Raw genomic sequence first — 11,822 nt, forward strand, 5'->3', positions numbered from 1 at the left:
GCTCGGCTCCACTCACGCGCCCGGGGGCGGCACCGGGGCCATCGCTGCGGCTCTCGCTTTCAAAAACTGAAAAGGGGAACGGCTTTAAAAAAAAAAAAAAAAAAAAAAAAAAGACCTGGCTCCTCGTTTCATCCGGAAACCGACAGGCCGGCAGGAAATGACGAAGGCAGAGGTCGTCCGGGTCCGCTCGGTAACCGGTCCCGCGCGCCCGCCAACTCCGGGGAGGAGAGCCCCGAGCGGAGCAGCGCCGGCCTCGTGCCGCCTCCAGAGCGAGCCGCGTGAGTGGCCCCGCGTCCCCGCGCTCCCGGTCCCGGCGGTCGCGTCACCGGCCCCGCCCCGCAGCGCCGCCCCGCCCCGCTCCGCCTGGCTGTGGCCGAGGGCAGCATCGCCGCCCGCCGGGCTCCGAGCACCTGCCTCGCCCTGCCCGGGCCTTGGCGGAATAGGGGACTCTGATGCTCTGGGTTCCAGGAGCGCAGGCAGGAAAGATGAACAACCCGTCTGCAACGTCTCTCTGGGCGAGACGGCCCGGGGCAGCAGGGGTTTCGCAGGAGTGTTTTGAGATGGAATCTCTCGCAGCCTGCCCGCGAGCGGCGGAAACAGTAAAAAGATCCCGGGACATTCTGGAGGTCCCTGCCCGCGGCCCCCTTCTGGGATAGGATTTTTTTTTAACCCGCCGGACTTGATTTTCTTCCGCGAGGACCAGATCTCCTACGATCCAGGTCGCGGCTGGAAGAGTTCAGGTTTGGGCATCAGATGTGTTTGACAGCCCTATCCAGTGTGGCTTTGTGCAAGTTACACAACCGACCACCGCCACCTGTTACCCCACCCTAGTTTCCTATTCTGTAAAATGGAGCTTTAGTGCCTCCCTGTAGGGTTCTTGCGAAAATTAAATGTGGACTGCCCAGTACAGAAGCCATCGGATATTAATTATCTTCCTCCTGTAGGGGCGAAGGCCTATTAGCCTGCTTCCTTCTGCTTTCAGAACCCAAATCTTTAGTAAAAGATTTCCACTCTATTAAATATGCAGTGGATTTTGTTTGTAGAAACTAACTGATTCTAATCTGAATGTCAAGCATTAAAAGAACAAGGTTCTAAATGAGAAACAAAAATTATAACATTCTAGGCAGAATAAGTGAGGGTAGAACAACCTGGATATTGTATGAGTCCGAAGTAAGGACTCTAATTTTAAAATTTATGATACAATCACTTGATCCCCAGAAAAGGTCTCAACGTTAAAACCAAGTCCTAGCTGTCATGTTTTGGGCAGCTTTATCTGGATATGCTTGTTTCCCTGGGACTTAATTCGGCTCTTCCTACTGAAATAGTTCAACCATTACATCACGGGATAAATGTGAAAAAAAGGTCAGTTTTCTCAAAAGAGCCCTGAATGGCACTCTAGGCACATGACAAGCTATGTTGGTAATCTTGCCCAAACATTAACTTACCAGGAATGAACCACTGAAATACCCCTAGGCATTTTACTTCAGATTCAGAGGAAGGCTGTGTGGTAGCATGCATTAATCACTCACAGGTGTATGTGTGTACACTTGGTCAGACTGAGCACGGTATGCTGGGAGGGGATGATCAAAGTTCAGACCACATGTGGGCCTTGGGTCTGTACTATGACTCTGAACTAGACCATTTCTTATTCCTGGCAGTCTTACAAAGCATACTATTGGTTTTGATTGAGGACTGGGCAGGAAAGTCCTACCCTCAGTGCAAATCTTTCACAACTACACTAAAAATAACTCAAGTGCATGTCCCTGGAACCATGGAATAGTGTCATTGCATACCAATGATCTTGTATAATATGTGTTTTATAGTTCACAATAAAGTTTTACCATTCTGGGCCAGCAGTAATTAGAAATACTCTTCTAAATATAATTAAGGGGTTGCATATTTATAGCAAGAGGAAATCAAGCTTTGGGTAACAATATACCACTTACTGAGTGGCACAGGAACAGAATTTTGTAAAAGTTGAAACAAGAAATTAACCTGGTTTATTCAGGCATTAGAAAATAGGTAGGAGATACTCTCTCAGTTTGTCAGATAAAGAGCACCTGCAAAATGTCCTAGTAGCCACTGCTCTATTGTTCCCTGTTTTTCTCCCAGTTTGTTAATATCTTCCAATCCTGAAAGTTACCACCCTTGCTGAATAACTGTTTGGCCCTTCTGTGACCTCTCAAATCAGATACTTAAACTCATTTCTTTTTGCCTAACATGGTCATTGTTGTTATTTAAACATTTTGGCACCAACAATGGTTGAGATTCCATAAATTACAAAAACAATTATAGCATCTGGTCTTCCAGAAGTCTCCATCTCTAAAGTAGGTCAATTACTTACTATAAATCATGTTAAATTCAAAGAACTTCTGGAGTTCAGTTTAGAGAATAAGAATTAAAAATGAGAATATGCCAGTACCCCTATATCATCCACTTTCAAAAACAAATGAAAAGTTCATACTCATTAACATCTGGGAATTGTGTATAATCTAAAGTTTAATTAAGTAGTATTTATATCTTATAAGTTACCATAAGTTCTGTTTTTATTGTTCAATAGCTAATTTTCACAAAACCAATTGAATGTTCATCAGACATCAGTAGATGTTTTAGAGAAATTACTTTGGCCCTCGTTGTTGGGAGTTTAAATTAAATGACTTCACGAAATCCACTTTATTCTCAATGAATTACAGTATGTCCCCAAACATCTGACAAAGTCTTCCAGGGTCAGAAGGGAGAAAACATGTCACCTATTTAAGAAGCAGACCTCTTCTGAAGTTTCATTCATTTTATATAGAAGCAAGAGAGAAGAAAGAAAACCAACTGTGCCCTCAGTACATAGTCATTCATCTTACTGCACCAAATATAGATTAATGAACATTTGGGTGACTTACAGGGTGGAAGAATTTCTGCAATGCCTTCATTGTTGTAGGCAGCCTCAAAAAAAAAAATTGCAAAACAACTTGGACATTCCAGATACTCTTTTTCTTGGTATTAAAAAATGGCTGGCTGTCTTATTCTTAGAAACTCCAGTACGGTTATCACCTATCATTTGTTCTGTTTTTCTCCTTTTTATAGAGTGGCCAAAACAACACTTCTCTATTCCTTTCACATATTAGATCATTTTACTTAAGTCCAACACAAGGGCGAAACATCTTCTTTAAGAAAAATTCAGTTAACTTCCCACATATAAGAAACCATTACTCTTTTATTTGAGATTTGATACACTTTCAATTACCACTCTTATTTTGTGTGGGAATATCCAAAGAATGCATTTCCTTCAAAAGAAGTCACAGCTGTATAAATAGCAAAAAGTAACTTTTTATCCCATAGCTTCTTTAAGCCAAATTGGGCCTGAAGGACAAAAGTAGATAAACTCCAAACTTGCATTTTGGGACACATGTGGAAGAGCACTTTTCCTAGGCTGCTGTCAGGAGTGGGACATCTCAGCATCATAAGTGGGTTACTTGGCACTGTGTTTTAAAGTATTCTGTTGCTTAACTGTAATGAGGTTTCAACTTCATTCTTTTTTTTTTTTTTTTTTAGTACTGGGCTGAACCTATTGGTTCTCTATCACTGAGCTAATCCTTTGCCCTCTTTATTTTATTTATTTATTTATTTATTTATTTAATTTTGGCACAGGGACTTGCTCAGTTGCTCTGGCTGGCCTTGAACTTGCTATCCTCCTGCATCAGCCTCCCAAGTCACTAGGATTATAGGTAAGTGCCCCATGCCCAGCCACTTAGTAACATGTTTTATCCTGCATTGTAACCTTTAGGTAGCAGCTGTAATGTTTCAAAGTCAAGTAAGGGGAAATGTATTAGTTGCCTTAATTATCTAGTCAGGGAGTCAATAGGCTTTTCCTTAAAGAGCCAGACCAAAGATATTTAGGCTTGTGGACTGTGAGACAAATTGAGGATAGTATATAGGTACTTGTAATCATTTAAAGTGTATCCATTTAGGGACTGGGGCATGCATAGCTTGGTGGCAGAGAGTGTTCTTAGTATGTTTGAGGCCCTGGGTTTGATTCCTGACTCAAAATATAAAAATAAATAAAATAAGTAATATATAGTAGAATTATAAACTCATTCTTGTCTTGAGGGTCATACAAAAACAGATGATGGACTGGATTTAACCAGCAGGTCCTATGGACACCAACCCTATTTTCTTTTCTCTTTTATAGCCCCATGGCTGGAAGTTACGGAGTGATGGGTGATGACGGTTCTATTGATTACACTGTTCATGAAGCCTGGAATGAAGCCACCAATGTTTACTTGATAGTGATCCTTGTTAGCTTTGGTCTTTTCATGTATGCCAAGAGGTAAATCTGTTAGCATCTCAAAACAAATAAGAAACTGGACATTTGAAGATTTTGCAGGATTTTTGTTTTAAAAATTTGAATTGAATACATAAAAATAATTTCATTAGAATTTGTATTCCTCCTCTGACATATGCTATTGATTCTCTGGTCTCAAGCACAGGTGACTGAGGTATTGCTTTGAAAACCCCATTGCTTTAAGAGGTGAAGATTTAAGTACAGCTCTTGACATCCAAGCCAGCTACTCTAAACTTTTATTTGTGTCACTTATGTTGCCTAATTTTCATTGTCACTCTTTAATGAGCACATTTTTTGGCCCAAGTCCCTGAAATATAGAAACTGCTATGTATTCAGTAGATCTCTCTTTGCCCAGTTAAAGCTTTTCCTTGTTTCTTGTGCATGACACTCTCATGGTGTTTTAAACAATATTTGTCTTGTCTGGTTACTGATCTCTTCATTTCACAAAAACTTCAGTCCCTCAGAACAAGGTACTTGTTTTTTACCTTTGGATCTTTTACCTTTATGTGTCACATAGTATAAATCCTCAATAAATATTTCCTGCCTTAATTCCAGATGTCATAGCCTAATATAGCTGTCTTCTTTTATACTCCTTGGTGCTTTTTCCCTTAGAAGAGTAAAAATAAATAAACAAGGAGGAGGTTGGATTTAAGGAGGAAAAGCTGGGCTGTAGATATAGTTCAGTGGTAGAGCGCTTGCCTAGTGTGCATAGGCCTTGTTCTCAATCTTCTGCACCTAAAAACAAAAACAAAAATAAAAAGGAAAAGCAGTATTAGTTCTGAGTAGTATCTCCTTATACCCACATGCTTCTGGTGTCCTCTACCAAGATAAAAAACCAGAAGCCATTAAATAGTTCAAAATAATTAGTATTCCAGAGATTATTTATTTTTGGCCTGGGGATGGTTCAGAGCCCACACTTGCTCTCAGATACATATGCTTATCCTTCCTGGCCATGTGGCTCTCCTGGAGCAGGTGGACTGTTGGCTGCTAGGACTGCAGGTGGTGGGTGTCACCACTGATCTACTTGTAGGTAATAGTTTCCTCTAAAAAGAGCCATCACCTCCTCTCCACTTTTCTTTTAAAATCAGAGGCATACTTTTCCTGTTTTTAAAAAGTTGTCCTCACTAAGGCCATGTTATTATATTTAAGAAATATTTCAATTCATAATTTCACAACTTAAGTTCTGCTCACATTCAGTGTATTCTCCAATCCAGTAGTTCAACTTCATTTGGATGACATGAGAGGGAGAAAAATAAGGTGTTTTTTTTTGTTGGTAGATTTTTTTTCACATAATATCTGGCTTTTTTAGGAATTAAGAATCACAATGGAGGCAATTCATTTTGTATAGTAAATGAATGTTTTTAGCATTTCTTTTCTCTTATAGCCACATAGCTGTACATGTACAGCTACAAGCTTTTTAATGAAAGAAAGAGTACATGAGCCAAAGAATCATATCCTAAAGACAAATTAGAATAACATGGACTTATCCTTTAAGTCTTTTAATGCGGCATCTAATTACCAGGATCATGAGAATATTACAATCCTATAGACACTCGTACAAATCTCTTTTCTGCGCTGTTTTTGTATTTTAGGAATAAAAGGAAAATTATGAGGATATTCAGCGTGCCACCTACTGAAGAAACGTCAGAGCCCAACTTTTATGACACAATGAGCAAAATTCGCTTAAGACAACAGCTGGAAATGTATTCCATTTGTAAGTAGTTCTGTGTTGAACTGTATCCACATGCATATTTAAAATTTCTGGAATTGAGTCCAAGGTTATGAACAATAGTTAGTATTAAAAACTTAGCACTTTTTTTCAGATGTTTAACATAGTTTCAGAAAAGGGACATTTTCTATGAAGCTACCAGACCTTTTGCTTGCACAGAGCACTTTCCAAGACCCCAAGGATTGTCTTAGTGATGTGTTCACATGATCATATTTTTATAAATTTGGGGGAAAAAATTAAGACTCTAGCCATCATTTGAGCCTACTCTCTCTTCTTCTAACTTTTTTTCCTTGGACTTCCTTTCATATGAAGTGGCATTGAAGTGGTCAAGAATATTTTGGGGATCTGGCTAAAAGGAATTTGAATTGGAGATATATTAAGTTTGGTTTGAAGTATGTATTTATAGAGTTTGTAGTCACTTATATTATAATTACTGCAAGTCAAAGTAGTAAAGAGATGGCTTCTAGGAGGATGACGTGACATCAGAGTGTTAGGTCAGGGGGTCATATCTCAAAGTTAATATGTCCTATAGTACTGAGCACTGCAAATATGTAAGCAGCAAAGAATAACAAAGTTTAAAATGTATGGGTCCTTGAGCTGGGCATGGTGGTGCATGTCCATAATCCCAGCTACTAAGGAGGCTGGGGTAGGAGGATCACAAGTTTGAGGTCAGCCTAGGCAACTTAGTGGAACTCTATCTCAAAAAAGAAAAAAGAAAAAAATGTATTGGTCCAGAGTGAATTGTACATGTAAACCATAACCTTTTATGCCTCCATTTAAAAGAATAAGGTATGATTTGCATGGTTAGTGAGAAAAGCAAGAAGTGTATGTTGCTATAGTTATAAAATCAAATGATCAGAACATCCTTCTTTTTTAAAATGTCCATGTGATATAAATGCTCTGTATAATTATATAAGCATCAAGGGAGACATGGAAAGATGTACAATAGGTAATTGACATTTATTGCCTTGATGAGAGCTGTGTAGGGGTTAAGGAAAAAGGACTGGACAATTTTAAAGAGAAATGTCCACAGTAAAAACTGAAATGTGTGTGCACATGTGTTATCAGTACAAAATAAGAAACAAAACTTAATTTAACACAGCAGTATTATTCATAATAGCCAAAAGGTGGAAACAACTCAGATGTCCTTATCAGATGAGTAGAAAAGAAGAATATGCTACATATACACAATAGAATGTTGTTATGCTTTTAAAAGGAAGGCAGTTCTTACCCATGCTACAATATGGATGAAGCTTGAAGATGTTATGCTAAGTAAAATAAGCCAGTCACAAAAAGGACAGACACTATTCTCACTTACATGAGGCAAATCAAAAAGAAAAAAAAAAGTAGAAAGGTGGTTGCCAGGGTATGTAGAGAGCTATTTTTTAATGGGTGCAGAACTCAGTTTAGAATGGTGAAGAGTTCTATGGATGGATGGTGGTGATGTTTGCACAACAGCATGAATGTTAATGCCACTGAATTGTGCATCTAAAAATGTTTAAAATAGCAAATTTTATATATATTTTTTAAAGAAATCCTTTTAAAAATATTTTTTTAAAATATAGAAAGTCAGAAGCTCTATGTAGAAAATTATAAGTAAAGAATTAAGTTTTCACTGATACTCAAAACAAGTTCTCTTGCGAGTAGTATACTGTAACATAGCAGGTATAATTATAAACTCACTGTACCATTTTTTTCTTTTTTGATGGGAATGACATAAAATTTATGAGAATTCCTATTTGCAGAATATATTAGTTTTCTTTTGCTGCTGTAGCAAGTTACCACAAAATTAGTGATTTAAAATGATACAAATGCATTATCTATCAGTTTTGTAGGTTAGAAGTCATACAACAGTTTTGCTGTGCTGAAAGGAAAGTGTAGGCAGGTTTCCATTTTCCTGGAGGATCTAAAGGAAAATCTGTTGCCTAGCCCTTTCCAGCTCCTAAAGACTGCCTACATTCCTTGGTCGATGGCCCCATTCCTTCATTTTATAAGCCAGACACATTGCATCTGTCTGACTGTTTTTCCACACTTATATTTCCCTCTGTATATGAGTTTATCCAGGAAAGGTTCTCTGATTCTAGGGGCCCATGTGATTATACTGGGCCCAATAATCCAGGTTAATCTCCCCATCACCTCAATTACATCTTCAAAGTCTCTTTTGTAACATAGTCATAGATTATGGGGATTAGAATGTGGATATTTTGGGGTGGCATTATTCAAGAATATATATGGTGTGGATTTGCATATTTAAGATTCCCAACATAATGGATCATTCTTATATTGATAACTTATGTTATCAGTCTTAGGCTTCTAAGTTAATGTATTCAAATTTTTTATGGTGCAAACAAGAGCATTATTATTAACTAAATGTGGGAATAAAGGATAAGAAAGGAAATTGCAAATCATTAATAGCTTAATAAATATTTACCCTATATTTTAAAGTGCTGAGTAATCCTGATATGTAATAATAATAAACGTAAAAGTGGATTGAGCAATTTTGAGAATTCAGAAGATCAGAATGTGTAATGTTTCCTCTAAAGAATAAAATTGCTTAATTCTTAACTGTTTTTTTTAAACTGAGACTCATTACAACAATTTAATAATGTTAGGTAGTAATTATTTTGCATTTTTATTAATTTTATTTTTTCTTTTTTTAATAGCAAGGAAGTATGATCACCAGCAGCCACAAAACCAAACTGACAGTGTACAGCTCTCATTGGAATGAGACCTCAGAAAACAAGCAACAGAAGTAATTGTTATTAAACAGTACAGTAGCAACTCCTGATTCTTTCTGCTAAATCATAAATACACTTTAAAAAATTTCTGTCTATATATACAAAATCATTTTATTTGTGATTTTTTCCCATCTTTTTTGCATTGTTTACCTTTTTAAAATTGCTTCTCCTAGTCATTTGGTACACATCCATAGGACTCAAAAGGCCTGAACACAGAGAGCCTATAAATACCCAGAAAGATACAGTTAACCAGAGATGGGGACTTTACCTTGCAGGGAATCTTTGATTTTTTTCAGGATACAGTCAGTGAGAAATAAAGGCCTATCTTTGGAAGTTAAATTTCTGGAGATTATGCCACCTTCATTAGGATATTTTTCCAAAATAAAAAATCTAGTTAGTAAAATAAGTTCCTTTAAGATTTTCTAATTTAAGTGTAATATCAGTAATAGACTAATTTGTGTTCTCATTACTGTTAATGACTCTAATTAGAGATCTTTGCTTCTTCAGAACTTGTACACCTAGACCATCTTTTCTATCATGATGCATACCCATCCACTAATTTTAGAAGTTTTTCATAACTGAATTTTACCCCTTAATTGTGTTCCAGGAGTTTTTGTTTGTTTTGTTGTTGTTTTGGTTTGGAACATCATGGGCTTTCTTTAGGCCCTACTGGGGTCGTCTGTTGGAAAAATGGATACCTCTACATGGGTATTGGAAACTTCCTTTTCAGTCATATCATTATCACTTGTAGTGTTACTCTCTGGTTTCTTTTGCTTTTTTAGCATAATAAGCTTTTCTGAAGATCCTCCTCTCTTGTTCTATTTTATACTATAGAATGAAATGTTTTTACCTAATTTTTCATATTTATTTAAATACAACTTGTTGGAAATAGTGGTAGGGAAGTTCAACTGTTCAATTCTTACTCAAAGAATCAGTTTTGAATTAAAGCTATTCTTAATTTTAAGAGCTAATAGTAACTTCAATTTTTATTTCCTTTTTATTGTGAAATTAAAGAATATAAGTTTAATATGAAATTAAAGTTTAGACAAAATAAAACCAGGGTTATTGCATTTACTTTTAAAATTTGATTATATCATTCAAAAATGTATATATTGTACATAGTGCATTTTTGACCAAATGGAATAATTCTTTCTTAATTCACAAAAGAATCTGGATGTACCCCTTATATAGAGAAGTAAAAGGTAACTCAAGGATTATAAATGGTTTTAAATATGGGCTGGCATAGCAGACAGGCAAAGGGACAATCTTAATTTTTGCTTTGCCTTAGGATAACCCTTGTTTGTTTTCATGAGCAGAGAATTTAGTCTGGGGAACAATCTAGGCAGATTACAGAATTAAGAATTTAATTGGGGCACAATCTGAGCAAATCATAAAAACTGGCTATCTCAGATGGTTTATAAATTAATGTATATAAATAAATATAAATGTAAATCACACAATGAAATCAGTTGTTTTATTCGTGTCCAGTAGATACAGTCAAAAACTGGTAGATTGTTGAGCATCAAACGTTGGCAAGTGACAGAGGATGAAATTCCTCCTCATTTTTTCCTTATAGCTAAGTGATGGGAATTGCACACACCCCACTGGCAGAAACAACAGCAAGTTGAGCTTTGAAGTTTCTTCCCTGCTTCAACAGCTGGGCTGGGAAAGGGTGGAAGCCCTGCAGCCACACTTCAAAGTAACACCAGCTGATTGCCCGCTTCTGCCCTGCATCTACGGAGGATCCCATGGAACTATTTCTTTTGGAAGAAAAATGGGATGACTAACAAACTAGTAATGAATATTTATGCTCTCCTTTTTCTTGTTTCTTCTTCTTTTTCTAATGCATTAGATATTTAGCAGTAAGCATTGGTCAGCCTATATTGGTGCACAGCTTGAGTGTGTTAAATAACTGGATGTTTAATTGATGCCAGCCAGCTGCACTAAGGGAAGAAATTAGCTTCTAAAGGGCACAGATGTTTGCTATTGGCCTCACACTGTGTTGTTAGGTTGAGTTATTTATATGATTCACCAGAAAATCAAATGCAGGATTTATGGTAAAATTGTAATGTCCAAAATATTTTTTAAGTATTCAATAGAAATGAGATAAAGTAGTAGTAATAAAAATGAGTTTCAGATATTAAAATGATATAAGAATAAATTTAACCTGGAAAATATAATTAAGGAGTGGAAGAGACAACAGAATATTGTATGGAACCAACTAATTCATTCAACCAGTGGTTATAGGGTTTATAGACAGGGTGTTGGTAATATACTATTCCTATTGTATATTCTATTTCAATAGCAGAAATAGAATGCAAATATATGCCAGAAATCTATATGGAAAGAAGGTGGGCATTTGGCTTACCTCCAATCTATATGCAAAATAGGATCATAAAATAGGGACTTATGCTTAGTTTTCATTTATTTTCCACTTAACTCCCTAATAAAGCCGGAGTCAAACTTAGACAAAACTGTAAAGCAGGAAACATTTCCCAGCCCTTCCCATTTGTCCCTTTTCATCCTTGTATAAACCTATGTGGGAAAGATAGATCTTGTACGAGAATTTAAGAGTGGTGAAGGAATTAAGCTGAGAACTAAGATTGTGCAGAACTCTACAGACTCCTGTAGCAGATGTGGAAACTTTCCTTGATTTCCTAACCCCAGTGAAAAGAGTGTTGTTTAGCATTGGATTCTGTTATAACACATACCCTACATTTACTTTAATAACAGTAATAGTTTTTGAAAAACTATGTATGTAATGATGGTGGAATGTGATGATCATTATTATCCAAAGTACATGTATGAAAACACAAATTGGTATGAATATACTATGTATACAACCAGAGATAGGAAAAATTGTGCTGTATGTGTAGTAAGAACTGTATGCATTCCTCTATCATATATAAATTTAAAAAAAACTATGTAGGTTAGAAATATTCCACCTTCTATGCTTCTATGTAGGAAGATGAGATAAGAGAGGCCACACACTGGCTAGGCTTATAGGTCCAGCCCCAAT

At 36.8% G+C, this 11,822-nt stretch overlaps 2 protein-coding genes across 10 annotated transcripts in view; one reads left to right on the forward strand and one right to left on the reverse strand.

The window, feature by feature from the left end:
• The window catches only part of SLC20A2 (solute carrier family 20 member 2), a 106,992-nt gene extending 106,738 nt beyond the window's left edge, over positions 1-254 (reverse strand). The window contains exon 1 of one of the 4 annotated variants that reach the window (XM_081269257.1): positions 116-254. The gene's annotated coding sequence lies outside the window, so the exon portion shown is untranslated. Of the gene's footprint in view, positions 1-16 lie in introns of all 4 variants that reach the window. The other 3 variants (XM_081269258.1, XM_081269262.1, XM_081269260.1) reach the window with 3 other exon arrangements.
• Positions 149-8,877, forward strand: SMIM19 (small integral membrane protein 19). Of its 6 annotated transcripts, none has more exons than XM_081269270.1 (5): positions 149-278; positions 3,643-3,719; positions 4,184-4,321; positions 5,929-6,050; positions 8,729-8,877. In XM_081269270.1, the coding sequence occupies exons 3-5, from the start codon at positions 4,188-4,190 to the stop codon at positions 8,791-8,793; spliced, it is 321 nt and encodes a 106-aa protein (XP_081125396.1). In that variant the 5' UTR covers positions 149-278; positions 3,643-3,719; positions 4,184-4,187; the 3' UTR covers positions 8,794-8,877. The 6 variants fall into 6 exon arrangements, with proteins under 6 accessions (XP_081125396.1, XP_081125401.1, XP_081125397.1 ...); XM_081269275.1 differs by having other exon boundaries at positions 156-278; positions 3,655-3,719; XM_081269271.1 differs by having other exon boundaries at positions 227-278; positions 3,632-3,719.
• The last annotated feature ends 2,945 nt before the right edge of the window (positions 8,878-11,822 follow it).

Source organism: Spermophilus citellus (assembly GCF_964194105.1).
Source record: "Spermophilus citellus genome assembly, chromosome: 16".
Taxonomy (NCBI): Eukaryota; Metazoa; Chordata; class Mammalia; order Rodentia; family Sciuridae; genus Spermophilus; species Spermophilus citellus.